The sequence below is a fragment of the Prunus avium genome, chromosome 8, assembly GCF_965620075.1.
Source record: "Prunus avium chromosome 8, drPruAviu1.hap1.1, whole genome shotgun sequence".
Taxonomy (NCBI): Eukaryota; Viridiplantae; Streptophyta; class Magnoliopsida; order Rosales; family Rosaceae; genus Prunus; species Prunus avium.
The window spans coordinates 31454646-31481973 of NC_142291.1; the positions used below are offsets into that span (position 1 = coordinate 31454646).

The 27328-nt window shown below is 36.6% G+C and overlaps 2 protein-coding genes, 1 long non-coding RNA gene and 1 pseudogene across 5 annotated transcripts; 1 reads left to right on the top strand and 3 right to left on the bottom strand.

Moving 5' to 3' along the window:
• Positions 1-1344: 1344 nt before the first annotated feature.
• LOC148292539 (uncharacterized) lies at positions 1345-2768 on the bottom strand. Of its 2 annotated transcripts, none has more exons than XR_015826232.1 (4): positions 2572-2768; positions 2143-2485; positions 1951-2022; positions 1345-1586 (listed from the first exon to the last, which is right to left on the bottom strand). It is a non-coding gene; the product is annotated as an uncharacterized LOC148292539 (long non-coding RNA). The 2 variants fall into 2 exon arrangements; XR_015826231.1 differs by having other exon boundaries at positions 2143-2488; positions 2572-2767.
• Positions 2769-3730: 962 nt separating this feature from the next.
• Positions 3731-5592, top strand: LOC148292540 (putative UDP-glucose glucosyltransferase; annotated as a pseudogene). The gene is made up of 2 exons (XR_015826447.1): positions 3731-4247; positions 4748-5592. The product of XR_015826447.1 is annotated as a putative UDP-glucose glucosyltransferase (transcript).
• A 13374-nt stretch (positions 5593-18966) lies between these two features.
• Positions 18967-20929, bottom strand: LOC110758490 (putative UDP-glucose glucosyltransferase). The gene is made up of 2 exons (XM_088245450.1): positions 20263-20929; positions 18967-19908 (listed from the first exon to the last, which is right to left on the bottom strand). Exons 1-2 carry the CDS (start codon positions 20854-20856, stop codon positions 19081-19083), a joined length of 1422 nt encoding a protein of 473 aa, XP_088101576.1. The 5' UTR covers positions 20857-20929; the 3' UTR covers positions 18967-19080.
• A 1955-nt stretch (positions 20930-22884) lies between these two features.
• Positions 22885-27167, bottom strand: LOC110758507 (lipase 1). Its single transcript, XM_021960382.2, has 9 exons — positions 26868-27167; positions 26622-26732; positions 25726-25866; positions 25009-25119; positions 24785-24928; positions 24665-24705; positions 24482-24558; positions 23739-23834; positions 22885-23636 (listed from the first exon to the last, which is right to left on the bottom strand). The coding sequence occupies exons 1-9, from the start codon at positions 27057-27059 to the stop codon at positions 23314-23316; spliced, it is 1236 nt and encodes a 411-aa protein (XP_021816074.2). The 5' UTR covers positions 27060-27167; the 3' UTR covers positions 22885-23313.
• Between the last annotated feature and the right edge of the window lie 161 nt (positions 27168-27328).

Genomic DNA, 27328 nt, shown 5'->3' on the forward strand with positions numbered 1-27328 from the left:
ACAAAAAACCTCCTGGACAAGAGATCCCAAGAAAGTCAAAATAAAAAGCAGTTGGAACAAATAAAGGAAGAGCATGCTCTCAAAGATGGGAAGGGGAAAGGTTGTGGCCAAACTTGGCTAAAAAGTTATGGACACGTGTTTCAATTATAATCTTTGAATGAGCGCCAAAATTATAATCTTTGAATATCAGAATTGACTAGAATCCAAATTCCTCTTCCAACTTGCACTCAAACGTGTTTAAATTGATTTTGGATGATTTGAAATAATTACATTGCACTTGAAGAAAATTCAACCTTGAAGAATACATTGTGCTTTGTGAGAAATTCGAAACCTTAAAAGAATGCAACAATTTTATTTTTATTTTTTAAAAGTCTTTAAAATCAGGAAAAAAAAAACAAACAAAACAAAGAAACCAACATGGCAATGGCTGCTTCAGTTGAGGGAGAAATATCAACAAAAGAAATCATTTTTCATACCTAACATTGCCTGCTTCAGTTGAGGGAGAACTATCAACAACAAAAAATCAATTTTCATACGTAACAAAAAAAAAGGAGAAAGCACGTGTGTTTTTGGTTAGAAGAGAAGACGTTGGAATGGGTGGTAGGGTATTGTGGAGATTTTCTGCCAACTAACGTCGACGGCTGACACTGACATCCCCATGCCAAGGAAGTGTTTCTCCTTTTTGTGATATTAGTTTCACTGTTCCATCTAATTAATTGAAGTTAATTTCACTGTTTCACTTATTTGTTTTTTAACCTCCTCTCTCTTCGTCTTTCTCTCTGCTTGAGACCAGCACTGTTTCACCTTTTAGTCTCGAACCAGAGACCTGACGGGTTTTGGCTTGGACCACAAATCCAACAGGCTACTTGAGACCAGCACTGTTTCACTTAATTGGTTAATGTTATCAACACTTTTTTTTATAAAATGAGGAAATAAAAATGTTACAACAGTGAAAAACCTCTTGGACAAGAGTCCCAAGAAAGTCAAAATAAAAGGCAGTTACAACAGATAAAGCAAGTAGGCGTGGGCACGGTCCGGTTTGGTCCGGTTTGACCCTCAAACCACGGCCGAACCAATTAAATTTTCACGGTCCGGTGTGGTTCGGTTTCACTTAAAATCAAAATGAAAACCAAACCAAACCAAACCATTCATAACCGGTTTGGTGCGGTTTGGTTCGGCCGATTTAGGCATAAAACAACATGTCTTCCAGTAACATGCAAATGCTGCCAAAGTAACAAAGTTAACATGAAAGTTAACCAAATTTCCAGTAAACTAAAGTAACATGAAAGTTAACCAAATTTCCAGTAAAACAAAGTTCAACATACATTCCCACATTTGCATACAAATAGAAATAAGCTTCAATGGCTGCCAATTGATTAATACAAATCAAACCAAAAATAAGCATCAATGGCTGCCGTATCGTTTTTTCTGTAAGAACTTTATCAGAGCCATGCGAGTGTTATGGCTCATTTTCTTAGACTCTAATGCTGCACCCTCTTCAGATTCCTGTAGATGCACTCTCTTCAGATTGCAGCAACAACCACCACCTTCGAGTCTGACTCAAATTCATCCATTTTTGTGAGCAACTACAAAGACAGGAACAGTTTTTTTTTTATGAGAAAAATACCTTAATTGACACTAATAGAAAGTAAAAACGTACATACAAAGTACAAGGTGTTCACTGAAATCCAAATGTAAGATCGAAAAAAAAGAATACCAAAAAGCACAATAATATGGTTATTACTGCCTTATACTGTTCTGCATAATAGCAAGGATAGAAACAGGTAATATCAAAGCACTTAAAGCTGTAAGCCATATCACTTGTGCCCAATTTCAGAATTGAATTATGAAAAGTATACAATGGAGTAAATACTAAATCACATTAAAACAAAACCAGAAAGAAAAGAACAATCCTTAACAATAAGATATTTTGGGGAGGAGAATTCATACGGTGTATGAGAATCTTGAACAAGGATGCCATCAATCTACCATGACTTTCACGTTGAATTAAGTATAAAATACCTACACCAGATACATCATAAAATTATTGCAACATCAAGATAACCAAAACAAACTCGAACAATTAAAAGTAATATTATTGCACCAAAAATAAATTTGTGCAGCATTACTGCTTTCACAAACCTGTATGAAGCTGCATGAGTATATGTCCAAGGGAACTTGAAAGAGCTGTGAAAGATCCACGTTTAGAAGATTCCTTGAATTCTGCTACCTGTAGAAAAACTGAAGCAACACCCACATATCCCTCTCCCAATCTAATTGAAGACCCATTAATTTATAGAGAGAGAGAAAAGACGAAATGAAGACCCACACATCATCATCACCATCACCATCGCATAACCCACTAGAAAAAAGACGAAATGAAGAACCTCTCCCAATCTAATTGAAGACCCATTAATTTACACAGAGAGAGAGAGAGAGAAAAGACGAAATGAAGACCCACACATCATCATCACCATCGCAGAACCTACTAGAAAAAAGATGAAATGAAGAAGACCCATATTTATAAAACCATCAAGTATACAGAGAGAGAGAGAGAGAGAGAGAGGTTACACTGGGGAGACGACGAAGAGGCCAAAGGTGATGACATTGTCTGCCAAAGGTGATGAAGATGGAGATGAATGATGCGATGAGATGAGAGTAGTGAGTGTTGTGTTGTGTGCGGCTAGGGTTAGGAAACGAAGGAAAGGCTGAGAGAAATGTGAGGGAGAGATAGAGAGAAACAGATCCGTGAGTTTTAGTTTTGGCTTTTGGAGTCCAATCATGTGCGGTATGGTGCATGATAACAATTACAAATAACCACTCAAGTCTTGCCACATGTAAAATATATTTAACAAATAATAAATTTATTTTTAATCAGTCCGGTTCGGTTTAGGACAGTTTACAAAATGCTCAAACCGCAGCCGAACCAAACCAAACCGGTTCGGATCGGTTTTTGAAACTGTTGACTTTTTCTTTGGTCAAACCCAAACCAAACCAAACCAATATAATCGGTTCGGCCGGTGTAACCGGATCGGCCGGATTGATGCCCACCCCTAAAAGCAAGGCGATGATATTGCATTAATCGAATTGAATAGTCTATTAGAGCAAAAATTATTCAAGTAGCAAATAAATATTTTCAAATTGCCACATAGGTCAACAAACTTTAATTTGAAGAGTTTAATTTACTACTACTATTAGACCCCTAAGAGTGGAATGATTTACAAACTTTTCAACATTTGACACGTGTCTATATGATCAAAGTATGATGATTTATTAATAATTTAAAAGTGATGGTAAGCATACGTCTATAATTAATGTGGCGAGAAAAATAATTTATTAATGATTTGATTTTGCCTGCATGTTTCGCTTTATTCCTCTTAGACATCAAAGTTTGTATATTTTGCATGGAATATTTGTTTGCCGCGACTGCCACCCATTGAAACAAACACAGCAAAATATATATATAACATCCATGGGATATGTCATGACCTTATTCTTTTGTTTTCTTTTGTGTCCTATGTATTGTTGGATTGAAGAAATTCTCACTTTGAAATAACAATGGAATTAAGAAATGTCTGTTCACTCCAAAAGGTGTGGTCAAATACGTTTTATATGGTTAGATTGTTGGCGTGCCTAAGCTTTGCTATATAAACCCCCTTCATTTATGCATGCCATTATCTGCAAACACAACCAAAACAACAACATCAAGTGGGAAATATTGCACCCAAAAAAACTATGGGATCTGAAACTCCTTCCACTCATATATTTCTGGTGTGTTTTCCAGCACAAGGACACATAAACCCCATGCTCAGGCTAGGCAAGCGCTTGGCTGCCAAGGGCATGTTGGTAAGTTTTTCCACCACTGAAAACTATGGCAAAGAGATGAGAAAAGCCAACAATGGCATCAGTGAGGAAGCCAAACCAGTTGGCGCTGGTTTTATCAGGTTTGAGTTTTTCCAAGATGGGCTTCCAGAAGACGACCCAAAACAAGCCGACTTGGACTACTATGCGTTGTCAACAACCCCTTCATTCCTTGGGTTTGTGATGTCGCCGTTGAACTTGGGATCCCTCAGGCCACGCTCTGGATTCAGTCCTGTGCTGTGTTCTCGGCTTATTACCACTACAACAACAAGACGGTGTCGTTTCCTACGGAAGCCGAGCCAAATATAGATGTTCAGCTGCCTGGTATGCCTGTTTTGAAGCATGATGAGGTTCCTAGCTTCTTGCACCCCTCTGATCCATTTCAGGTCAGTAGAACTATTTCTCTGCATACCAAATCAAATTCCGAAATTTTGGATCACAACTATGTGAAAATTTTATATTTTGTTTGTTCATGTTTCAGTCCAATTTGAAACTTTTTTGTTTCTAAGAGCATCCATAGTGAGAAGGTGTATTTTCGGGGGTGTAAAGCTACTTAAAACAAACCCCAACTCCAAAACCTCATAAAAAAAGCCCAAAACACTCAATATGGCATCAAAGTAATTTAATAATCAAAATTAAATTCAATAGGACCAGCTGTAATTTTTTGGGTTTTTTTGGGGTTTGTTTATAGAAATTAAATGGTATAGGGTTTATTTATAGTTTTATTGCTAAAAATGGGTATATGATTGTTTGGCAGCACGGCATTGAGTGTTTACTTTTCTGGAAGGAAATTTGAGCTCAAATCTTATAGACGAATGTGGAATCGATAAAAATATAATAAAAATAAAAATAATAGTAACCTTATAAATAATATGTTTGATTTCAGGTTTTGGGAAGGGCAATCTTAGGCCAATTCAAGAAGCTATCAAAATCATTTTATGTATTAATGGACACATTCCAAGAGCTGGAGCCCGAAATCGTCGAACACATGTCCCAAGTCTGCATAGTGAAGCCTGTTGGCCCTTTGTTCAAGAACCCCAAAGCTCCAGAAACAAGCATCCGAGGAGACTTGATGAAAGCCGACGACTGCCTTGACTGGCTTGACTCAAAGCCCCCAGCCTCCGTCGTCTACATTTCTTTTGGTAGCATTGTCCACTTAAAACAAGAGCAAGTTGACGAGATTGCTCATGGACTTTTGAGCTCCGGGGTCTCATTTTTATGGGTCCTCAAGCCACCTGCCAAAGTATATGGTTTTGGGTTAGAGAAACATGTTCTGCCACAGGGGTTTTTGGAAGAGGTTGGGGACAAGGGAAAATTGGTCCAATGGAGCCCACAAGAGCAAGTTCTAGGGCACACGTCTGTTGCATGTTTTTTGACTCATTGTGGCTGGAACTCTTCGGTTGAAGCCCTCACTTCTGGTGTGCCAGTTGTGACTTTTCCTCAATGGGGGGACCAAGTCACCAATGCCAAGTTCTTGGTGGATGTGTTTGGTGTGGGGCTTAGACTCAGTCGGGGCATGGCTGAGAATAGGTTGGTCATGAGGGCGGAGGTTGAGAAGTGCTTGTTGGAGGCAACCGTGGGAGATAAGGCAGTAGAATTGAGGCAAAACGCTTTGAAGTGGAAGAAGGCGGCGGAGGAGGCGGTGGCGGAGGGCGGCTCCTCCGACCGGAGTCTTGAAGATTTTCTGGACGAGATTAGCAAGATCACGTCTGTTGCTTAGAACAACTTTCAATTGACAACCACTTTGTATATTATTCAATAAGAAGCTTGAATATTTGGCGTTACTTAATTTAAAATCCTATAACTCAAATAAATTGTGTACGTATGTATGCTACTATAGCTACTTATGTGTGTTATGTTTTGTATTAATGAGAATAATTATTATTTTGAGAACATTCAGGTTCAGCTCTCTCAACTCAATTTAATCTTCTTTTTTTTTTACGTTGGTTAATTTGGCCAGTTGATCAGGGCAGTAAGTATGGTCAGCCTTGAGTCTGGACTCAAGAGCGACATTCTAAAGCTTTGCATGAAGAGGGCCCCAAATTTTTTATATCTATATAAAATACATATGGGTTAATTGTTCATGCCCATATTAAATGGATTTCTTAGAATTTAATAACACAATGACCCAAATAAAAATCACTTTAAATATTTAACAATACAAGGACTCACACATTTATAATTGAACATTAATAAAATATTTTTTTTATTTTGAAACAACAAATACCCAATTAATCGAACACTTTCTTCAAGAAAATGTTTAGTACTTCTAGTTTGATGACTTTCATGGTTTTATTTATTTATTTATGTTTTATGATTCATGTTCTTTTGTTATTTTAGTTTAATATAATTACCATAATTAAACCAAAAAGAAAATATATACACGTGCATCAAAAAATTTCTTTTTTGCTAAACTATGATTATAAAAAATAAAAAATAAAAAAAGGAAAAGGGCCTCATCTTAATTCATGCCCTTGGGCCACTCAAAAGTCAGAACCGGCCTTGACAGTGAGTTCGTCTCCTTGCACCCAAGTTCGAATATCTTTCTCATAAATTAGATTAATTTAGAGTAGTTTATATTATCGTTTGTATTTTTTAAAAAGGGTTAATTGTTTTATTAGCCCTTGAACTTAGACCCGATTTGCATTTGAGTACCTCAATTTCCAAAATGGTTCCCGTGGTCCTTTAACTTCACTTTCATTAGGACAAATGGTCCTACCATCAATTTTGTTAACTTTTTTTTGTTAAATGCAGGGGCAAAATGATATTTTTGTATAAAATTTGATTAAAACATGAATACAAAATTATAAAACTAAAAAATTAAAATTAAACTCTCTCTCTCCCCCTCTATCCCGATTTCTACTCCCCCCAAACTTAATTTTTCTTTTTTTTTTCGTTGGTTTTTATTTGATTTTCTTTCATTGTTATTTTAAAGATAAGATTTTTTATTCATTTTCCTCAATTTAGGGAAGCATCTATTTGTCGTATACCTATCTTAGAAAGCATCAGCTAGGCCTTTTGGTGAGTGTCAAGCCTCTTTGGTACAAAAGACTATTTATGCAGACAAGAATTTTATAGAGGATTGGTTGGTGGATATTCTGCTAAAATATGATATTTGGTTTGAATATGTTAGGTTAGGTTTTATTCTTCTCCATAAGGAGGTATATATAAGAGTTTACATGAGTGCTTTACAAAGAATTAGATACAGTAAAGGATTAGGAAAGTATCTCCTAATTATACAATGATTTGACAACTATATAAAATAGGAAAGCAAATCCCTTAATTAATCAAGGAAATAAATCTCCTTGATTAATTAGGAGACTCACTTCAACACTCCTCCTCAAGTTGGTGCATATACATCACAAATGCCCAACTTGGTAAGTGAGTCATGAAATACTCTGCCACAAACACCTTTGGTTAAGATATCTGCCAGTTGATCTTCTGATTTTACGAATGGTAGGTGGATGATGTTCTTCTCAATTTTTTCTTTGATAAAATGTCTATCCACCTCAACATGTTTGGTTCGATCATGTTGAACTGGATTATGGGCAATATCAATGGCTGACTTGTTGCCACAATGCAACTCCATTGGCTTTTCTAGCTTGAAGCCCAATTCTGTCAAGAGTCTTCTGATCCATAGGGGAGGGGTACCATTAGCATTAGACACCACCGACGGAGTGGATGATTTGCGATTAATAAGTTAGTCAGGATCAAATGTCATGTGATTCGTAGCACCCGAGTCGATAATCCATGCGGATTTTTTAGAGGACGTATGAAAAATAGAACCTTTAGTGGTGTTGATAGAAGCACAAGTCTGGGTAGCCGGGTCGGCAGGATTGACCTCATGCTTCTGTGAGTCTGCAATAAGGGGGAGAATCATAGGGTTTCATGACATCGTAGCGGAAGTAAAATGTGATATGAGAATGTGAGGGATTTTGATTAGAGGAATTTGATTTGAGGAATTTGATGTGGGAATTGGATTTGAGAGGTATGTGTATAAGATTTGAGGGTATGTATTTAGGGATTTTGATAGGAGGATTTGAGGACTTTAGATTTGAGGGATTTGGATTTGGGGAAAAATATGAGGAATTTGATTTAGGGTTTTGGATTTGAATATGAGAAATTTGAGATAAGGCAAAGACAACAACAGCAATGGAAAACTACAATGACAAATTCTTCCATATGAACTTCAACTAATTCACACAGACACAACTTCTCTTCACTCCACCTTTCCCCTTGAAGAGAAGGGGTCGTCGGAGTCAAGAAACAAGCAATTTCTTCATGGAAATACGTCAAGGTAATGGGGCAAGCAACACATTTGAGAGAGATATGCTATAAGAAAGAGAAACATATCCTTAAATTGCAGAGAAGAACACAAGCACAGGTTACAAGAGAACCTGGCTCTGATACCATGCTAAAATATGATATTTGGTTTGAATATGTTAGGTTAGGTTTTATTCTTCTCCATAAGAAGGTATATATAAGAGTTTACATGAGTGCTTTACAAAGAATTAGATACAATAAAGGATTAGGAAAATATCTCTTAATTATACAATGATTTGACAACTATATAAAATAAGAAAGCAAATCTCTTAATTAATCAAGGAAATAAATCTCCTTGATTAATTAGGAGACTCACTTCAACATATTCCTATTATGTGGTGGATGAACAAGAAGCAGCTGAGCAAGAGTTTGTTGCGCAAAAGTTTGCTGAGCACTTGTTTGTTGAGCAAAAGTTTGCTGAGGAAAGCATTTGTTGGGGAAGAGTTTGCTGATCAAGAGGAGGCTAAGCATAATTGAATTTTTGTCCTTCTTTGTTTGACACATTGGCTATTGTTAATGAGTTCAAATGCTAAATCCACAGATGGAATAATTCAGGGGGTAAGTTCAAAATGTGTCATAATTCAAGGGGCAAAACTACACTTTTTCTTATAATCTTTTATTATTTCTTTCCACATATGACTCATTTGGATTTCAAACAAGTATAAAATGTGAAACTCACTCCGTTGATTTTACTACCAGTTGACATTTACAACTATAAAAACAAGAAGCACAACTTTTCCACACTAAAATTTGCTGGATTTGCCACTAGTTGTCACGAGATCACCAAATGACACACCTCATGACAAAAAATACGATTGTTCGTATTTTAATTAATTGCTGTAGAAAATATTAATTGTTAATTGGTTTGTGAATTTATCTTTTTGAAAATGGGATTTGTAAAAACATTATTTCTACCTTTTCTGTGCTGCCGAAAACAGATATTTATCATTGACTGGATCATCCATGCTAATTCTGTAGGTCAAATTATGACCTTTTCCAAAATGCGACTTACTTTTACGTGTAGTTTTTTGGGTCAACAACTTGTACGTGTTGAATATTACTACTGAGTACTGACATCTTTAGGTACAATTTGAGTTGTCTTTTATGAAGAGTTTCCATGGTTTAAGGGATCGGTCGGAAATGATCCATTGGTTCCATCTCTTGATATATTATTTAAAACCCTCCCGTGTTTGATTTGGAACACTTCGAAAAAGGCTTCAACCAAACGCTACATATTGCATGCAAACACAAAAATATCTTACCTAACGCTACATATTGCATGCAAACACAACTCAATAGTAAAATCGGTAAATATCTTATATTATAGAATCATTGAATTTGTTTGGTTTCTTAATTAAATTTCCCCATAGCCCAAGAGGACTAAGTCGGTGATGACTTCATTCGATTTGAATTCTTCAAAGATGGGTGGGATTGAGGACAAGCCCAAGTGCCAAGACCTCGTCTTGTACTTGCTACAATTGGGTCCCGTTTGGTCATCGAATGGATTTGAGGAGAAATTACTTCTCATGTCATTTCTCAAAGGATGGAAATTGAAGATTCATTTCTCATGTTTGATGCCATCCTTTTTGGGACTGGACTCGAAAATCTTATATTTTAAAAAATTCTCTTTTTTCAGTGTCTTTTTTTTTCAGTTTCTTTTTATTTTTTTCATTTTCTTTCTTTATCAGATAAAATTCATTGTTTTCATGTAAGAAGAAAATCTATCTTTTTTTATCATACAATATTTATATATAATAAAAAAAGATTATTACAAGAGAAAAAATATTGTAGTTATCCAAAGAAAATGCCAATTTGAAATAAAAGAAAAAAATCGATAGTATAACTTCCAGATCCAAGAAAATACAAACTCAAAACAACATTAAATAAAAAATAAATAAAAAGGGATGATGCAAATTCTGGAACGAAAACTAGATATGAAAGATCTTCAATGAAAAGTGCTTCAATATTGGAAGGGAAAAAGAAAGATGAATGATTTTTTTTTACAAAGATATCAAAAGAAATGAAACCCAAAAAACCGACTCGGAAGATTAGCTCGTTTCTGCGTTGGTCTTCTAAATCAATGCTCAACGTGCGTTTTGAAAGCTAGCGTATGCTGGATTGTTATCCCGAAAAAAAAATATTTGAATCCTAACCAGTCCATGATCCATTTAAGCCCTGCCAAACAACGGACTGAACCCATATCCATTTTAATTGGATATATCCAATCCAGTCTAGTCCACCAAACATGGCATAATGGGATTACAGCCTCTCATGGGGTTACTTAGAAAGAAGGGCATTTCATCTTTATTCAAGACATGGTTTATAATGTTGTGTCGTCCTTAAACACGTGATCAAACCTAGACGATTGATCTATATGCTCACACTGTTCCACACTTGTTAAGTGCAAAAAAAAACAAAAATAGGCATGCTTAAAAAAGAAACATAAAATCATTTTGGGATTAGGCAATGTAACTTGGAGCATGCTCATCTTTTAGCTTGCAAAATATTTTTGGAGGACGTCTAATGATCTAATCATTGTTTGTTAGGAAGGCAATGAAAATGACCAAGTATATATAATCCCCACTCTACCTAACGAAGAAAGCCAACATCGCAACTTGGAACTCATTAATTGAGTGTTGTCATTGTTAATGACAAATACATTTGTAAACTTTGGATTGCCAAATAAAAAAAGTAAAATAAGGTTGTGCAACTAATTAATGTGCAAAACCTTATAATAAAAAATCACATTTGACTTTAAAAAAAAAAAATAGAGTTTCAATCTTATGCCAAATATAGGGGCCTAAATTATTTTAAAAAAAACCTATATGAAATGGACTTTAGAAACATACCCAAAGCCCATTTGCAAGAGGCTTTGAACTTCCTATAATTTACAAAACTGCCATCGATTTTTATAAAACAAGCCCAACCTCAAAACCTCATAAAAAAAAACCCAAAACACTCAAAACAAAAAGGTAAAACCGGAAATTAGTATATTAAGTAAACTCAAAAATAGGACAGCTGGTAATAGTAGGGTTTTTTTATAGTTAATTTATAGAAATTAAATGAATCAGTTTGGTTAGCCTAATCCAACGATTACGAGATACGATCTCACCTAAATGCCATATATAAAGCCCTCATTATAGAATTCTTGTTGGTTTATAATGTTGGCCACATTGTATCTAGACCCACTCTGTTTGTGGGCCTAAGTCCGCTTTGTCCTTGGTAAATTTCAATTGGATTTGTTCTTATATTTATATTTTATCCACAACTTACTGGTTTAATGTGTTCAGTTGCCCCATTATGCTAGAACACTGGGTGTTTACCTGATGGGTGGGTGTTATTACCTAATCAATGGGTAAATATGCCAGAGAGTTACATTTGTGTTGAATCATTAGTACTTTCTTTGATTTGTATTCTACCTTTTAGATTAGTGTAAATTGGGTACAAGAATAAAGCACATCGCAAATTGGGTACTTTCTTCGATTTCGTTCCTTACGCATCTTTTAGGTGAGCCAACATCAACAGGTTTTGGCTTATTCATTAGTTTGTTGTACTAAATGTAAACTTTGAATCAACATTGTTAAATATATATTGTTCAGGTTTTCATGACAGACATATCACAGTACTTCAATTTTTCTGATGTTAAATGGCACTCAGGGAAACATTAAGGTTTGGGTGACATGCAATAAGACCTTAAAAGAGTCTTAAGATGTTTCCTCTAGTCTTGTCTATCATCAGAACCTCATTAAACAAGGCTATAGATAGTTCTGATTTTACAGGTACTACTATATGCTTATAAGCTCTGTCCAGTTTTCTTTGGTTTTAGTCAAGCATAAAAACCCAAGCAGAAACTCTTATTTGTCACATGTCCATGGAGTTATAATAATTGGAGGGAAGTACATGAATTCAAACATAGGCTTAGCCCTCTGTTAATAGAATCTCACACAATCTATTCATTCTCACATTATCATTTCTTCTGAACACAAAGCTTGTCTATTGATCAAGACATGGGTATTCCATAAGCGGCTACTATGGCTTGGATTAGATAGAATGTCTCAACTTGACTGTCCAGAGTCTTTGGAAGCCATGTTTCGTCGACGGACAGGTTAGGGTTTGTATCTATCTCATCTTATTTCTTACTTGGTATTGAGTTTAGTCAGAAAAAGCAGATTACAATTATCTCATTGCTCTGCCTCTTTTTTTTTCTTTTTTTTTTGCGCTTTGGATAAAGAGTGCAGTACTCATAAAAAGTACCAGTTGACATGTACAACTATAAAGGCAAGAAGCCAAGAGCCATCATGAACTTAAATTTTTCCATGCTAGAATTTGCTTGAGCAAAAGCTGAGACTAAATTTTCTGATTTTTGAGACTAAATGTCAATATTACTTTTATATGTTGGAATTCATTTGTGTAAGATGTACATGTTCTTGATGTATATATCATCCTAGAAGATCTAAAATTCATCCTATCACCTAAATCTACCTAATATATATGTCAATTCCTTACAACTATAAAGACAAGAAGCACAATTTTTCCATACTTACAATTTGCTGGAATTGCCATTAGTTGTCACTAGATCACCAAATGACACACCTAATGACAAATAATATGAGTGTTCGTATTTTAATTATTGTTGTAGGAAATATTAATTGTTAATTGGTTTGTGAGTTTTTTTTCGAAAATGGGATTTGTAAAAACATTATTTCCCCCTTTTTAGAGAGTGAGAAAGGCTTGGGTGGAGTACGGGTGGGTAGGGGTGGGCATGAATTGGGTTGTGTCAATTTTGGTCTCAATCTGTAACCCAACTCGATATATAGCGGTTTATGATTTCTTGGACCCAAGACCCGCTCATTATTAAGCTAACCCAACCTTTTTGTAATCAGGTTAGGCGGTTTGGTTGGGTTAACTCAAAATTAAGCCTATTTTAAAGTTTTGGTTCCAACCCTTAACCCAACATGTGCATAGTGACTTGTGATTTTTTGAACCCAAGACATACTCATTATTAAGTCAACCCAACCCAACCCTCTACTGATCGGGTTGACTTGAAATTGTGCCCACCCCTACAAGATGGAAAAAAACTTACATGTAATGGGGATAGCACTGTTTTGCTATCCCCCACCAATAACATAATGACATGTGAAAAATTATCCTACGTGTCATTGCGTTATTGGCTGGGGTTAGCAAAAAGTGTTATCTTTGTTACATGAGAGTTTCTCTCATGCCACATACTACTATGGAGTGGAAAAAATTATATGGCAAAACCTAATTAGGACCACACAATAATAGGATATGTGGCTTATCCGTAGTCAACCCATTTTTACTACGACAAACCTATGGCTTTTGCTAAGATTGAGCACGGATTTAACAGTGGCTAATATTATGTTTTTTTAGTAGTGTAATCGATTTGGCATAGAATGGAGATGTGGCCGATCAAAGTGCTAATTGATATGGCATACAAATCTTAAAGAAATAACTGTCAGGAATCTAAATGAAAATAGAGTTCATTCACATTAATCAGAGTGAAAAACATTTTGATTACGAAAATGTCCTTAAACAAAATATATTTTATTTCCAAGGACTATTACAATTTTTCATATGAAAAAAATTATTTGTGACGGGTATTTTTGGCATGAAAAATTTGATTCCCTTTCACCCTTTTCCAATCCCACTTCCACTCTCCAGAATCAAATCTCTTCAATATCAGGAATTAGGAATCAGGAATCAGGAATCAGATTTGTTGTGAGCCCCATGTTACTTTTCATTCTGCCAATGTAAGTAAACAAAGAAGTCATTCAAAATGGGAATGACTCCTATTCTACCTATTCCCATTCCGGTTTTGTAAACATGCCCTTATAAGATAAACTTCTCTATCATTTATACTCACATGATTCACGTGATATGAGAAATAAAGAGAGAAAAATACACAACAATGAATTAGTAGATTCTCATAATTCAATAGATGCCAAACTTATCACAACGATGTATCGTTTTCGCATTCATGTGAGTTAGAATTTGGATCTCAAATAAAGGCAACTACCATTAGACCACTTAATGTAAACATGTGCTTTGTAAAATTAAACTATCGATATGTTGGACATAATTCATGCCTCAGTCATAACCCCACTAGGAATAGGACCACTACTTCCCATGACTCAACTCTTGTGACATTTTATACGAATATCAGTTGTACGTGTACCAAACATTAGATAGTCAAACGTGCCAAGAGGCTAATATTACCGTGCGCACACTTACCAAAATTTGGAGACACTAAAAACAACTTGGGAAAAAACAAAAGTACTTTACGACTAGTTGAATTTCTCACCGTTCATACCTTATGACTAGGATGCTCTCTTTGGGGCTTGTGATATTCTTTGAATTTTTTTATTTTTTAAAGAACATCGATAAATATTCTTTTATTCTTAATTCTCAATGTAATATTGCATTTTCTCAAATAATGTTACATAAATCTAAAACCTAGAAGAAAACTCAAATCCATGAAAAAAAAACAAACCGTAACCCAATTCTTCCACATACTACAAACATTTAAAAAATAAAATAAAAAAATTTAGTTTTCCACCTTCAAACTAATTTTTTCTTACATGGAGCCAATTACCTTATTTTTTTTATAAATAAAACCCAATTCTTATGAGTAATAAAATCCGATGACTAGGATCCAACTAAGTAAGTTATCTAATCAAACTTAAAATCCTAGGAGTACTGCTATTTCCACCTCATGTCTTATTTTCTCATCCACCTTATTATCTTCAAAATTTTAAAGACAAATTTACCTCTTTATAAAATGACTTCTAAGGACTTAGGGAAAAGGCCTCAACTTTCTTTAAAACATGTATTCAAAATATTTTAAAAGCTACAAGGCAGGGAATAAAAAAAATTATAAGATCTAGAAAATCAAAATATTAGACTAAAACATTTATCCCGTCCATCAAACACAACTTAATCCTCTCGAGGAATTTTGTTGCTTTATTAATTTGAGATGGGATCTGGTTTATATGCTCGCGCCATGCTGCCAACTTAATTGCCATGAACAGATTAAGTTAAAGGTTTTACAATTGACTTCAACTAATTAATACATGCATTTTACTTAGGCATAAAAAGAAAATTTTAATTAATACTTACCAATGGCCGGCAAATGAGCAAAACATGTGAACCTTCGCTTTTTAAATTGTAAAAAGTTTATAGCTTTGGAAAAAAAACAAGTACATGTACTTGTTCTGGTGTAGTGACATTAATTTACTTAAAATATTAAGTTATTTTTATATACAAGTAATATTTTAGATTATACAAAATTAATCTAATTTAGAAGGAGGAAAAATCGAACTTAGGTGCAAGGGCCGAATTTACTGTCATGACCAAGTCACTTACCTAACTTACGTTTGCAAAATCTTAAGTCATTTTTAGATTAACCTCGAATTTGTCAACATTTTCTAACTCGTACACAAACTTGTATAAAATACAAATACCATCTTGCGTGGACGGTGTGAATTTCACATTTCACTTTCCTGAAAATGAGTGACACGTTGATAACCTCGAATTTGTCACCATTTTCTAACTCGTACACAAACTTGTATAAAATACAAGGAAAATGCTAGGGAGACCAACTTGGGAGACCAACTTGGGATACCAACTCTCTAATAGAGCGTGGGACCCATTGTATTGGTGGGCTCCACCTCTATTAGAGAGTTGGTACCCAAGTTGGTCTCCCTAGCATGACCCAAAATACAAATACCATCTTGCGTGGACGGTGTGAGTTTCACATTTCACATTCCTGAAAATGAGTGACACGTTGATCGAAACGATAATGAAAGATTATAAGCCATAAAGAATTTGAAAAAAAAACTTCTACGGAATTGACAACTTTAATAATGTAATGTGCGAACATGAGTGGTTTGAAAAGTCCAGTCCACGCCATATACAATATTTGTTGTGGCATGGGAATAGAGACACCTTGAAGTGATAAACTCAACCACGGAATTGAGGAAAATGAAATAGAATATCCCATCTATGTTCCTACAACTTAATATATACAACAAAATGATGAAATTTCGGGATGATGGCGCTAAACATGCAGAGATCATGGCGCTTCATTTCGGGATGAAATTTGCTCGGAATACTTGCTTTTCTTATATTTTAATTGAGTCTGATTCACAAGGGGTGGTAAATGATGTAAAGATGGATGAGGAAGAGTCGTGGGCATCCGATGGGCATCTTATTGATGATATTAAGAGGAGTCTACAACATTTTGAAGAGGTCACTATCTCTTTTAGTCCAAGAGGGTGTAACCAAGTAGCCATTTTCTAGCAAGGCATGCTCTTGATTGTGATACTATGGTAACATGGATTGAAGAGGTTCCCTTCTGGCTGGAATCAGTTGTAAATGATGACATTGTTGTATCCTCTTAATTGTTATCAATGAGTTCTTCTTTCCCAAAAAAAAAATATATATATATATATATATACAACAAAATAAAGTGAAGCTCGTATACGTGTACATATGCAAAGATTAATCCAGCAGAAAATGAAGTTGGTCCATTGTTGCCTTAATGAAGACAAGTATAACCTAGGTGCATGGCCCTCAATCTGGTCTCATAAAGAAACTGTGTCTTTTAAAGCTCATTTCCTTTCTTCTTCTTAGTTCATCACTTCGAGAAATTTGATCAATTTTTGGGTAAGTTAAAACTTACGATAGTTTCATCTTTTTTCTTTCTTTTTTCTGGGGTTTCAATCGTATAAAAATCTTTTCAGGGTAAATTAATTACAGAATCGAAATTCACTTAATTATATTTTAAGAACACACATAGGAGTTGGATTCCATTTTATATGACGTGAGACAACACTAGTTAACGCCGGGCTGGTTCATGTCCTGCAAAATGAGATCGTATTCGTGTAATGTTTATTGAGAGAACTTAGGTAGGGGCTCTTTTAGTGTCATGAAAAGAAATACATAGTTTTATTTATTTAGTTATACAGTTTAAACTACTCTAAAATAATCTAGTATATTGAAAGGCGCATTTAAACTTGAATGCAAGAAGACGAGCTGACCAACTGGCCTAATTAACCCACGTCAGCGAGAAGAAGTATAAAGGGGTGGCAATTTCCGACTCGACCCGTTACACGACTCGAAACCCGCACGGGAAAAACACGACCCAAACACGACCCATTAATAAATGGGTAATTTTCGGGTCAACCCACCACTGACCCATTTATAAACGGGTGGGTTTCGGGTCAACCCGTCAACCCATTTAAATACCTGTTTAACCCGTTTATTAAACGGGTCGTGTCATGGGTCGTGTCAACCCGTTTACTACCTGCCAACCCGCGAAAAAAATTAGAGAAAATGAACCTTCAGCACACCCAATGGGTTTCGAACCCCAGCCAATTTCACCCATCTCCTTGCTCCTTATCCATCTTGGTGTTGATAACTTTGTGATTATATGTTACAACATTTGATATTTATAATGTCTTTACAAACTGATGAGCACTTAATTATTACATTTTTATCCATAAATTATATTTGTTAATTATTACATCTTTAGAAAAAATAAGCACATTTCCCAAATTTAAAATAAAATAATTAAAAAAACAAAAACTGGAAAGGATACGTAAAACACAAAGCACCAGAAAATGAAAGTAACGGGTAAAAACATAAAACACCAGAAAATGCGGAGGTAAATCAAGAAAAGTAAGGTGAAAGTAGAAAGGGAAGGGATCCGAGAAAAAAAAGAGGGCAAACGGTTGGATAGCAATCTGGGGATCCGAAGTGGATGTCGGCTCCCTCATTAGTAGATGTCTATTTAAACCATTCATCAGTGAAGTGTAGGATTACCCCTCATTTCTTCTTGAAAACTCAAGGAAAACCATAAAAAAAAATCCATAAACAAAACAATGGCATCCTCATCTAAGCTCATTGATGATCTCAACATTGAGTTATCACTTGCACCACCGAATGTTCAGGTAGGCGCTCCTCCAAACCCTATCTTCCCAAACTCCTCCTTTCATCATGGCTCAGCCTCAAACTTTGCTGAGGCAATGCCAAAAAGAGTAGTGCTGCCAGGAGGCATAACTGTTAGTAGACTCACACCGGCAGATCATCTGGACGTGGCACAGAGGTCAGACAAGGCCGCGGTGGAGGAGTCTCATGATTTAACTGTTCTCCAAGCAGTCTCCGCTACAAATTTGGGCATAAGATTACTGGCATAAGAATCTGGTGCTTTGTGTTTTACGTATCCTTTCCAGTTTTTGTTTTTTTTTAATTATTTTATTTTAAGTTTGGGAAATGTGCTTATTTTTTCTAAAGATGTAATAATTAACAAATATAATTTATGGATAAAAATGTAATAATTAAGTGCTCATCAGTTTGTAAAGACATTATAAATATCAAATGTTGTAACATATAATCACAAAGTTATCAACACCAAGATGGATAAGGAGCAAGGAGTGGGGTGGAATTGGTTGGGGTTCAAAACACATTGGGTGTGCTGAAGGTTCAATTTCTTTAATTTTTTTCGCGGGTTGGCAGGTAGTAAACGGGTTTACACGACCCATGACACGACCTGTTTAATAAACAGGTTACAAATGGGTCGTGTCGTGTCAACCTGTTTATAAACAGGTTGGGTTTGGGTTTGCATTTCCTGACACGATTAATAAATGGGTCGTGTTTGGGTTGGGGTTTCTTGACACGTTTAAAAGTTTGACACGACACGAACCCGACACGACACGACCCATTGACAGCCCTAAGTATAATGGTTAATCGAGTTGAGAGAGCTGAACTTGAATGTCCTCAAAATAATAATTATTGTCATAAATACAGAACATAGCACACATAATTAGCTACAGTAGCCTACATATACATATATAGGCTTTTTAATTGAAACTTGTTCTAAGCAACAGACGTGATCTTGCTAATCTCGTTCAGAAAATCTTTGAGACTCCGGTCGGAGGAGCCACCCTCCGCCACCGCCTCCTCCGCCGCCTTCTTCCACTTCAAAGCGTTTCGCCTCAATTCTACCGCCTTATCTCCCACGGTTGCCTCCAACAAGCACTTCTCAACCTCCGCCCTCATGACCAACCTATTCTCAGCCATTCCCCGACTGAGTCTAAGCCCCACACCAAACACATCCACCAAGAACTTGGCATTGGTGACTTGGTCGCCCCATTGAGGAAAAGTCACAACTGGCACACCAGAAGTGAGGGCTTCAACCGAAGAGTTCCAGCCACAATGAGTCAAAAAACATGCAACGGACGTGTGCCCTAGAACTTGCTCTTGTGAGCTCCATTGGACCAATTTGCCCTTGTCCCCAACCTCTTCCAAAAACCCTTGTGGCAGAACATGTTTCTCTAACCCAAATGCTTTGGCAGGTGGCTTGAGGACCCATAAAAATGAGACCCCGGAGCTCAAAAGTCCATGAGCAATCTCGTCAACTTGCTCTTGTTTTAAGTGGACAATGCTACCAAAAGAAATGTAGACGACGGAGGCTGGGGGCTTTGAGTCAAGCCAGTCAAGGCAGTCGTCGGCTTTCATCAAGTCTCCTCGGATGCTTGTTTCTGGAGCTTTGGGGTTCTTGAACAAAGGGCCAACAGGCTTCACTATGCAGACTTGGGACATGTGTTCGATGATTTCGGGCTCCAGCTCTTGGAATGTGTCCATTAATACATAAAATGATTTTGATAGCTTCTTGAATTGGCCTAAGATTGCCCTTCCCAAAACCTGAAATCAAACATATTATTTATAAGGTTACTATTATTTTTATTTTTATTATATTTTTATCGACGTCTATTAGATTTGAACTCAAAATTCCTTCCGGAAAAGTAAACACTCAATGCCGTGCTCCCAAAGAATCATTAATAAACTCATAACTATAGTTGACTAATAATAAAAAAAAATTAGTCATCCAAATTAATGACAAATTGATATGTCAGCATATCAATATATTACTTGTTAGAAACAAAAAAGTTTCAGATTGGACTGAAACATGAACAAACAAAATATAAAATTATCACATTAGTTGTGATCCAAAATTTCGGAATTTGATTTGGTATGCAGAGAAATAGTTCTACTGACCTGATATGGATTAGAGGGGTGCAAGAAGCTAGGAACCTCATCATGCTTCAAAACAGGCATACCAGGCAGCTGAACATCCATATTTGGCTCGGCTTCCGTAGGAAACGACACCGTCTTGTTGTTGTAGTGGTAATAAGCCGAGAACACAGCACAGGACTGAACCCAGAGCGTGGCCTGAGGGATCCCAAGCTCAACGGCGACATCACAAACCCAAGGAATGAAGGGGTTGTTGACAACGCAAGAAACTGGACGACCTTCAGTGGCATGTCGTTTGATCATCTGAGTGACCAGGTCCTTCCCCACCAGCTCAAGCCTGGGCACATAGTAGTCCAAGTCGGTGCGTTTTGGGTCGTCTTCTGGAAGCCCATCTTGGAAAAACTCAAACCTGATAAAACCAGAGCCAATTGGTGTGGCCTGGTCATTGATATCACTGTTGGCCTTCCTCATCTCTTTGCCATAGTTTTCAGTGGTGGAAAAACTTACCAACATGCCCTTGGCAGCCAAGCGCTTGCCTAGCCTGAGCATGGGGTTTATGTGTCCTTGTGCCGGAAAACACACCAGAAATATATGAGTGGAAGGAGTTTCAGATCCCATAGTTTTTTTGGGTGCAATATTTTCCCACTTTATGTTTTTGCAGGCATATGTATAAATGAAGTGGGTTTATATATAGCAAACGATAGCATTCTTATCGTCAAGTATTTATTACGATTGGTTCTGTTTCGTGGTCCCTCTCCCATCACATGTTAATAAATGAAGATATTCCTATATAAATTAACGTAGTTTGGCTACTGCAATTGGAGGCTGCCACAGCATAGCTACCCAGCCACCATGAGCTTTTGTCTTTCAACTTTGACTAGTGGACCAACTGCCTTTTTTTTTTTTTTTTTTTTTCTAGTGGACCTTCTGCTTTGATTTTCTTTTTTTCGGTCGACCTACTGCTTTGATTAGGTTGTCAAAAAACAAAAACTTTTTGGTACAGTCTGACAATAAGAAAAAGAAATTTCTTGTTTTATTTTTTTTCATACATGATGAGTAATGCTAGAAGTTATAGGCTGGCAGCATGGTGATGCATTTTCCTGCACATGAAAGTTTAGTACAAGGGGCAGAGCCACATTTCGGGGTGAATTTAAACTTGGAACTTCAGCATTGAAAAGAGAATTATCACTAGATTATTGTACAAATGGGTTTGAATTAAATGGCATATCATGACTGAATGTCGACTTATTTGAACTTTGGTATAGGAAAGGGTTAGTGAATGGCTAAGAAATGTCGTTTAAGGATTCATTGTCTGGTTTGTTTGATTAGACTAGAGATGGCTTTTGCAAGTCGGTCTTTTGATTTATTTTATCTTTGTGGTCGAAAAGTCGGTCTTTTGATCGACACAATTGTTTAATGTTTTTCCAATCCAAACGTTAAATTTTGATATTCGAAATGTATTGCAAAAAGCTTGTGAACCAATGACGAGTCTACGTACGTCGTGTATCTACTTAGTTAACAGCAGACAATTGAATGAAGACATTTGAAGATTTGTTTTGCTTTTGCTTTTAAAGGCAGTACAAATAAATCTCCCCCATTAATTTGTTATGAATAATGAAGGAGAGAGGAGAAAAACTTAGATGCAACGGGGATATCACTATTTTCTATCCCCGATCAATAATACTCTGTCATGTGAGAGTGTTATCACGCGTATCATAACGTTATTGGCCGGAAATAGCAAAATAGTGATATTCCCGTTTCATGGAAGTCTTTCTCAAGAGAGAGAGAGAGAGAGTGATTTTCTTTTGAAAAAGCTGTGTGTTTTCTCATCTGCCACATATTCATTCCCAATCATTCTCTGTCAAATGAGACTTCTGATCATGCTCCTTGCAACGAGAAGGACTTGCATTGCATGTCACAGGAATAATCCTATTTTGCTGTTCTCATTTACGTCATGTGGAATCCTTACCACCCGTGACTGAACATAACTAGTGGAATCCTTACCACCCGTGGTATACAAGTTTATCTCCGTTGACTCACTGTGAAGATTTGACTTGGCCTACGCAAATTCTGTTACAACTTTGGTTTCTGTCGATATGGCATTTAGTAGCTACTCTTTGCGTGCACACAAAAAAGTGTTACAAACAAAGAATCAAACCATTTTCAAGAACCTGACGAGTATAACTCAATTATCCCCAGACCTAATAATTTTGCGTGAGAGTGTAGTAGACGTAGGTGATGAGTGTGAAAATAAGTGAATCAGGGTGACTGCTAACGACCCCTTCTATAAAATGCATTTATCCTTATAAACGCTTTTATTAATAGAACATCGAATTTTTTGACCGTGCTTCCTGTAAAAGCACCTTGATGCTTTTCCAGAAAGTCCTATTATCCATAAGCACTTTTACTTTTTTTTTTATTTTTTGGCGAAACGCAGTCATACATGCTTTTCATTCTTACTAGAAGGGCTAACTCTCCCACATCCGCGTGGGCAAATCCTGACCGTTCATGCATGCAGAGCTCCCAATACCTCATCCTCAACAGTTAGAATTCAACCACATGAGCGTAGGGAACTAACAGTAGCATCATTCAATCACAGAATTAGTCAATCATTAATCCATTAGTCAACTAACTTTGATCAGGTAATTGAATAAGATTAAAAACATGGTTTTTTTTTTTTTGGAAAGTTTAGAACCAAGTTTACCTTTTTAAGTTGAATACAAGGATACAAGTACCAACAGTGGTTGACCAAGAACATACGCCACCCGTACGACCGTCTTCCATGTCCAATTGGAGCCACCCGAATGACTTTGCCATAGTGCTCGGACAAGTCCATCTTGAAGTGAGAAATTATCTCCTCTTCTCCCTTGTCTGCTTCATAGACAAACCAGAAAGGTAAACCTAATAAGATACAGAAATACATGTACATATCTATAATAACCGATCCTGCAATTTTTTTTTCAAGCATCAACTTTAGAAGAGAATATAATGTTATATACAATATATGCACAGTAACACTTTTAGTACAGTACATTCACAAACCACATTTATCACATGTTACAGCAAGCAGTCGCTTTAAGAACTACTAGATTTTCCCCATGACCTAAAAAACCCAATCACGCGGTCATGAAGATCTTCTTTGGCTTTTATGCTCACAATGAAGTCTATATGACCATAATTCTCGAGATAAACCAGCTCAGGAGTGGACTGCAATTCCTTGAGAGTGTGATGGAAATCTTCCATATCAGCTAAATCATCATTGCCCCCATAAGCCATCAACAGTGGCAGTGACTTGGGTATGAGGCCAAGATCAAATGAAGGGGGTTTCAACTGACCATACAGCTTCAAATTTTTTAAGATGCCATAGTCGTACTTCGAAAAAGTACCCTTACGAATCACTGCTCAACACAAAATGCAATAATCAGTTTACGAAGAGAATAAGAACAAGAAGAGAGGTAGGTAAATGATATTCTTGCAAATACGAAGGGTACAGAGCATACTTTGGAAGAGATGACGCAAGTTCTTTGTGGATGTTGGGTGAGGTTCATAATCAAGATAGAAGTCCACCCGTGAGTTATTAAAGCAACAATTCTTCCCTGAAATGTTATCAAAACGCCTTTAGCAACCATTCTTCCCTAAAAGTTATCAGAGCACCTTTTCTTAGTAGACTCTTTACAATAAATACAAAACGAGATGAAAAGTTTTATGTTGTAACATTGAAGCACCTTTGGAATTTCAATCTTAATAATGCACCCGCAACAGTGCTCTCTCAAAAATCAATCATGGCTACTGGCAATTTAAATCATACTTGTGAATAACATGACCTTCCTCCTAGAGCCAGTATGTAGAACTACAAACTTAAGTCCCATTGAAGATAACAAGAAGCTGACAGTTTAACGCCCCCACTGTTTGCAGAGGTCTCGAATTTGAATCAATCATTGACAGAAAAAAAAAAAAAATGGAAACCCATAAATTTATAGTTCTAGTTAGCTACTTTATGAGGAAACTGGCTGGTTTGTTTTCTCTAAGAAATTTATGCAGGAGAGTCACATAAACAATATCAGAAAGAATAACAAAAAACAAGTTTCCCACCAAAACATTTTTAAATGGGCATGTGCACAATGCATAAAACAGATGCCCGAGCATGATGCGCCTACACACATGCACAGGGAGGGAGGGAGGGAGGGAGGGAGAGGAAGGGGGAGGGGAGGGGGAGATAAGTAGTATATAGATCAAATAGAACCTGTTACGGAAGTTAGCAAGTCATTGCAGTCAACATGGCCATCACATATTGAATCCAAAAGGTTGACTCCCCAATCACTACATATAATGTACAGATGATAACAAGATTAGTACTAATGAAACCTCATAACATTTGAGCAAAAAGAAAACTAGGGAAAAAAAGGTGGACAAGATAAAGCAAAACCTTCTAAAGTTAAGTTCATGGATGCCCATAGCAAGAATCATCTGAAAAAAATGAACATATGCATCAAATTTATCCCCAGGATCCATTCATACAATTTAGCTCGAAGCAGATCAGGAATACCTGATCAAGATGCATATTAACCATTCTAAGTACAAATTTAGCAGTGATATGTTCCAAGTACGATATTGGACAGAAAAGAGCGGCAGCTTCAACCATTTCTGCTATATCCAGCTGGGTGAGAGCAGCTAAAGACATGATTGTTCCCTAATAACATGAACAAATTAAGTTCACACTAAAACAAGGAGCAGAAAGGCAGGTGAGGAGTAGATGAAGAGGTGTAAGACCTGTGAATGTCCAACAATAAAGACTTTGGAGTTTGTTATCAAATATATGTGGTGTATCATTTCTGCCAGATCATATTCAGCCAATTCCTGCCAACTCCAATCCCAAAAATTCTGCAACAAAGCGTTAACCAAGTATCTTCAGATTACAGATAAGCAAATTAAGAATTAAGGACTTCAAATATGATCATTCCGTTAAGACCAAAAAAAAAAGGATGTAATGTATATGATCGTTCCCTTTGTCCACTAACTTCAAAACCGGCTCAGATTGCCAATAACCAACATGAAGTCATGTTGAGTGTATAAATTAGCACAAACGTTCTAGAAATTAAAAAAACCTAAATAGTGAAACAAGTCTTTTATCAAGGAAATCAGGTACATACTGATATCTCTGAAAAGGGAGGAGCCTATCCATAAGTGTATTCCTTTTTAAATCTGGTTTATCTGTTCCCTCTATCCAATTCATTATTGTCATCGCTCAACCATGAAATATTGAGGCAGGAAGAGCAAAGGGGCTTATTCATATGTGATTCTCAGTACGCGTTATATACACATCCCTGTAAATTATCCCAGATTTTTCATTGACAGAACAATCACGGGGACAATCCAAACTTTCCACATACAACTAATACGCATAAATTACTGGAACCACATCTTATCATTGAATGAAATAAATGACATTATAACTGCAAGACAGAAAAATGTGTATGCTATATAGACCTTATCATCTTCTGATAAAGATACGTGTCCATGACTCCAACGTGTTCCACGCACATTTCCTACCCATACATCAAAACCTTGATCTGCAAGGACAAAGCCCATTGATTCTTCTGGAGAATTTAAAAACCATGCATCGCCTGCCTGTTTGAAATTCAAAACTGGGTAGCATAAGATCAAGCAAAATTAACTAAGTGCAATTGAATTTCAAGTACACTATAGCCTAATCAAAATTCATCTCACTTGTGTTCAACGCTTTACCACATATGTTCTTTTCATGAAAGAAATATAAAATATAAAATATAAAAAATTGAAAACTAAACTTCAGACCACGGACAACAAAAAGTCTGAATTAAACAGTCAAATTCCAATATCATACATTTAACATGGCATTACAACATTTCTAGAGCCTGCTAAAAAGATTGGAAGGAGCTATTCTACTTAGGCTTCTCACCAATTAGTATGCAGATTCCATACATCAGTACTACTCATGGTCATTAGAGGTGTGCATTTGTTTGAGTTCTTCAGCTATAGGGAAAATAAAATCCCCCACCAAAGCAATCTCATCAGCTCTTGAACCCTCAAACCCCAAAGACAACACAATAATGAAAAAAGACTTTGATTAATTCAGTTAAACAGTCGAACAGATGCAGCCTAAAATCATCTGTTTTTTCTACATTTTCTAAAGCCTCTTTAACAATTAGGAATCATAGCATAAAATCATTTGCTTTATTCATCCAAGAGCAGTGCTATAACTTTAAAGCTGCAAGTGATTGTTTCAAATTTCAAATATAACAGGTCACAGGCTCACAAAGCATACTCCCAAAGTAATTGCAAGTGTAAATTCAACGTCTTATTTTGCATTTGTTAAAGTTTAGTGATGAAAATTCAAACTTCACCATGAAGAGTCCATGTTGAAGCAGCACCGGAGGACCCAGCTGGGTTCTCAAATCCCCACTTCGAGACGACACGCGTTGAAGACCCAATAAGTAGCCATCTTTCGTTTGAATCTGCAGAAGAAAAAAAACCAAGAAACAACGAACTTTGAGCATCTGGGTTTCTGGGTATCTCAAAGCTACTCACTTTATCTCAAATTTAACAATCAAATATGAAAATGGGCAATTTTGTAGTGAAGTAATACTCACTTTGTGCTCGGAGCAAGAGTACCCCGAAGGCTCAATGAGCTCCAAACAGAGAGACTGCTGCGGCAAACGACGGCGGCCGAGATTGTAAAAATCGGCCGAGTTTTGGGCGATTTCTGCTGCGATTTCAGAGGTCAAGAGACCGGCCAGGAAAGCTGCCACCACCACCACCACCACTGCCACAGGCCTCGTCATTTCTGTCGGTCAGTGGTTGATTGAGTGAGCAGGAAGGGAATGATCGGAACAGGGTTGCATGGCGTTCATATCCTGTTTTCGATTGGATTCGAGGTGTGTGGTTTACACGCGCTTTGATGGAGTGATACGTACAGCCAACTACCCACTGGGCGGTCAAATTGACCCGGATGCTAACGGGTTTGGGTTGGTCTCGTAATCACCTATCCATGGATATTGGACTTTAAACAAGGTGTATAATGGACTGGACCTAACTGAAACTCAAAAATTCA

What these genes read in the sequence shown, in the direction of transcription:
- LOC110758507 (XM_021960382.2), bottom strand. Translation starts at nt 27,059, where the DNA reads ATGACGAGGCCTGTGGCAGTGGTGGTGGTGGTGGTGGCAGCTTTCCTG. An exon ending in CTTTATCAGAAGATGATAAG is followed by an intron (nt 25,120 to 25,725) that starts GTCTATATAGCA and finishes GCTTTGTTGCAG; the next exon opens with AATTTTTGGGATTGGAGTTG. An exon ending in TTAATATGCATCTTGATCAG is followed by an intron (nt 24,706 to 24,784) that starts GTATTCCTGATC and finishes CATTTTTTTCAG; the next exon opens with ATGATTCTTGCTATGGGCAT.
- LOC110758490 (XM_088245450.1), bottom strand. Translation starts at nt 20,856, where the DNA reads ATGGGATCTGAAACTCCTTCCACTCATATATTTCTGGTGTGTTTTCCG. An exon ending in ACCCCTCTAATCCATATCAG is followed by an intron (nt 19,909 to 20,262) that starts GTCAGTAGAACT and finishes GTTTGATTTCAG; the next exon opens with GTTTTGGGAAGGGCAATCTT.